The sequence below is a fragment of the Macadamia integrifolia genome, unplaced genomic scaffold (assembly GCF_013358625.1).
Source record: "Macadamia integrifolia cultivar HAES 741 unplaced genomic scaffold, SCU_Mint_v3 scaffold1439, whole genome shotgun sequence".
NCBI lineage: Eukaryota > Viridiplantae > Streptophyta > Magnoliopsida > Proteales > Proteaceae > Macadamia > Macadamia integrifolia.
In genome coordinates, this window is record NW_024868204.1 from 5940 (window position 1) to 6975 (window position 1036).

Below are 1036 nucleotides of genomic sequence, written 5' to 3' on the forward strand. Positions count from 1 at the left end.
GGGGAAGAGGGGCTGATTAGTTTATCTTAATTTTTTGGGTTGTGGTTGGCGAATGGATTCCAAGTGGGTGGGACCCAAAGTTTGTTGTCTGGACTCTGGAGAGGTTTGGGGGGCATAGCACGCCCCTTGATGCCCCAACTCTTTGCTTCTTTACTGGACCTGAGGTGAGTATGGACCACAACACCCTCTCTATAAGCTCTTCTCTATAAGAAGGCCTTGCCCATTGCTTCCCCTTCAAAGTTTTCAACCTCACTCACTCACAAAAAGGCAAAAGAAAGGCATTCAAGGAAGTGAACATCAGAGTGGAAGAGTAGATACACACAGGAGAATTAGTTGAAGAAGATGAAGATGAGCAATAGTTCGATGGGTTCCTCTAAGAGAAGACTATCAAGCAGAGGACTTGGAGGTATCATCAGAGAACAGAGAGGCAGACTCTACATAATAAGGAGATGTGTAGTCATGCTTCTCTGCTGGCATGATTGAACTGCTTGGTGGAGACGTTAAATATTTCCCTAGTCGCCGGGGATCATCGTTGTCGACCTACCGCCTTTTTTTTTTTCTTCTTTTTCTCTTCTTCTCTTTTGAGTGTAAATAGCAGAAAGGCCAATGTTATGAGAATTTTACTCAGTTTTGTATCAGAAATGCCCATTTGGGAAAATATCCTACAATGAAAATTTTTTCTTCAAATCCTTGGCTTACACCAGGTAGCTTGTCTATATGGGTAGATGGCACTTTCAACACCTTCTGTTCTACTTGAGTTCTCACCTAACCAATTACTTTGTGAAGAGTAATATTATTAATTACCATGTTTGGTGTAGCTCCAAAGTAGATCAGGCATGGCTCTGTGGTAAAATAGGAAAAACTTTGCAGAAAAACATTTCTCAAAATAGGAAAACCTTTTTGCAGAAAAAAAGTAGGAATTTTCCATTGGTTTCTGAAAAGTTTTCCTTTTACACTTTCAAATGAAAATAGAGAAACTATGGTTCTGTAATCTGTAGTGTAAAATGGACCTTTCAAATAAATAAATAAAACCTAG

At 39.7% G+C, this 1036-nt stretch overlaps 1 protein-coding gene across 1 annotated transcript; it reads left to right on the forward strand.

Moving 5' to 3' along the window:
• The first annotated feature begins 216 nt into the window (after window positions 1-216).
• Window positions 217-687, forward strand: LOC122063741 (small polypeptide DEVIL 4-like). Its single transcript, XM_042627445.1, has one exon. The coding sequence runs from the start codon at window positions 343-345 to the stop codon at window positions 481-483; it is 141 nt and encodes a 46-aa protein (XP_042483379.1). The 5' UTR covers window positions 217-342; the 3' UTR covers window positions 484-687.
• Window positions 688-1036: the final 349 nt, after the last annotated feature.

Coding starts and splice junctions, on each gene's coding strand:
- LOC122063741 (XM_042627445.1), top strand. CDS start 343: ATGAAGATGAGCAATAGTTCGATGGGTTCCTCTAAGAGAAGACTATCA.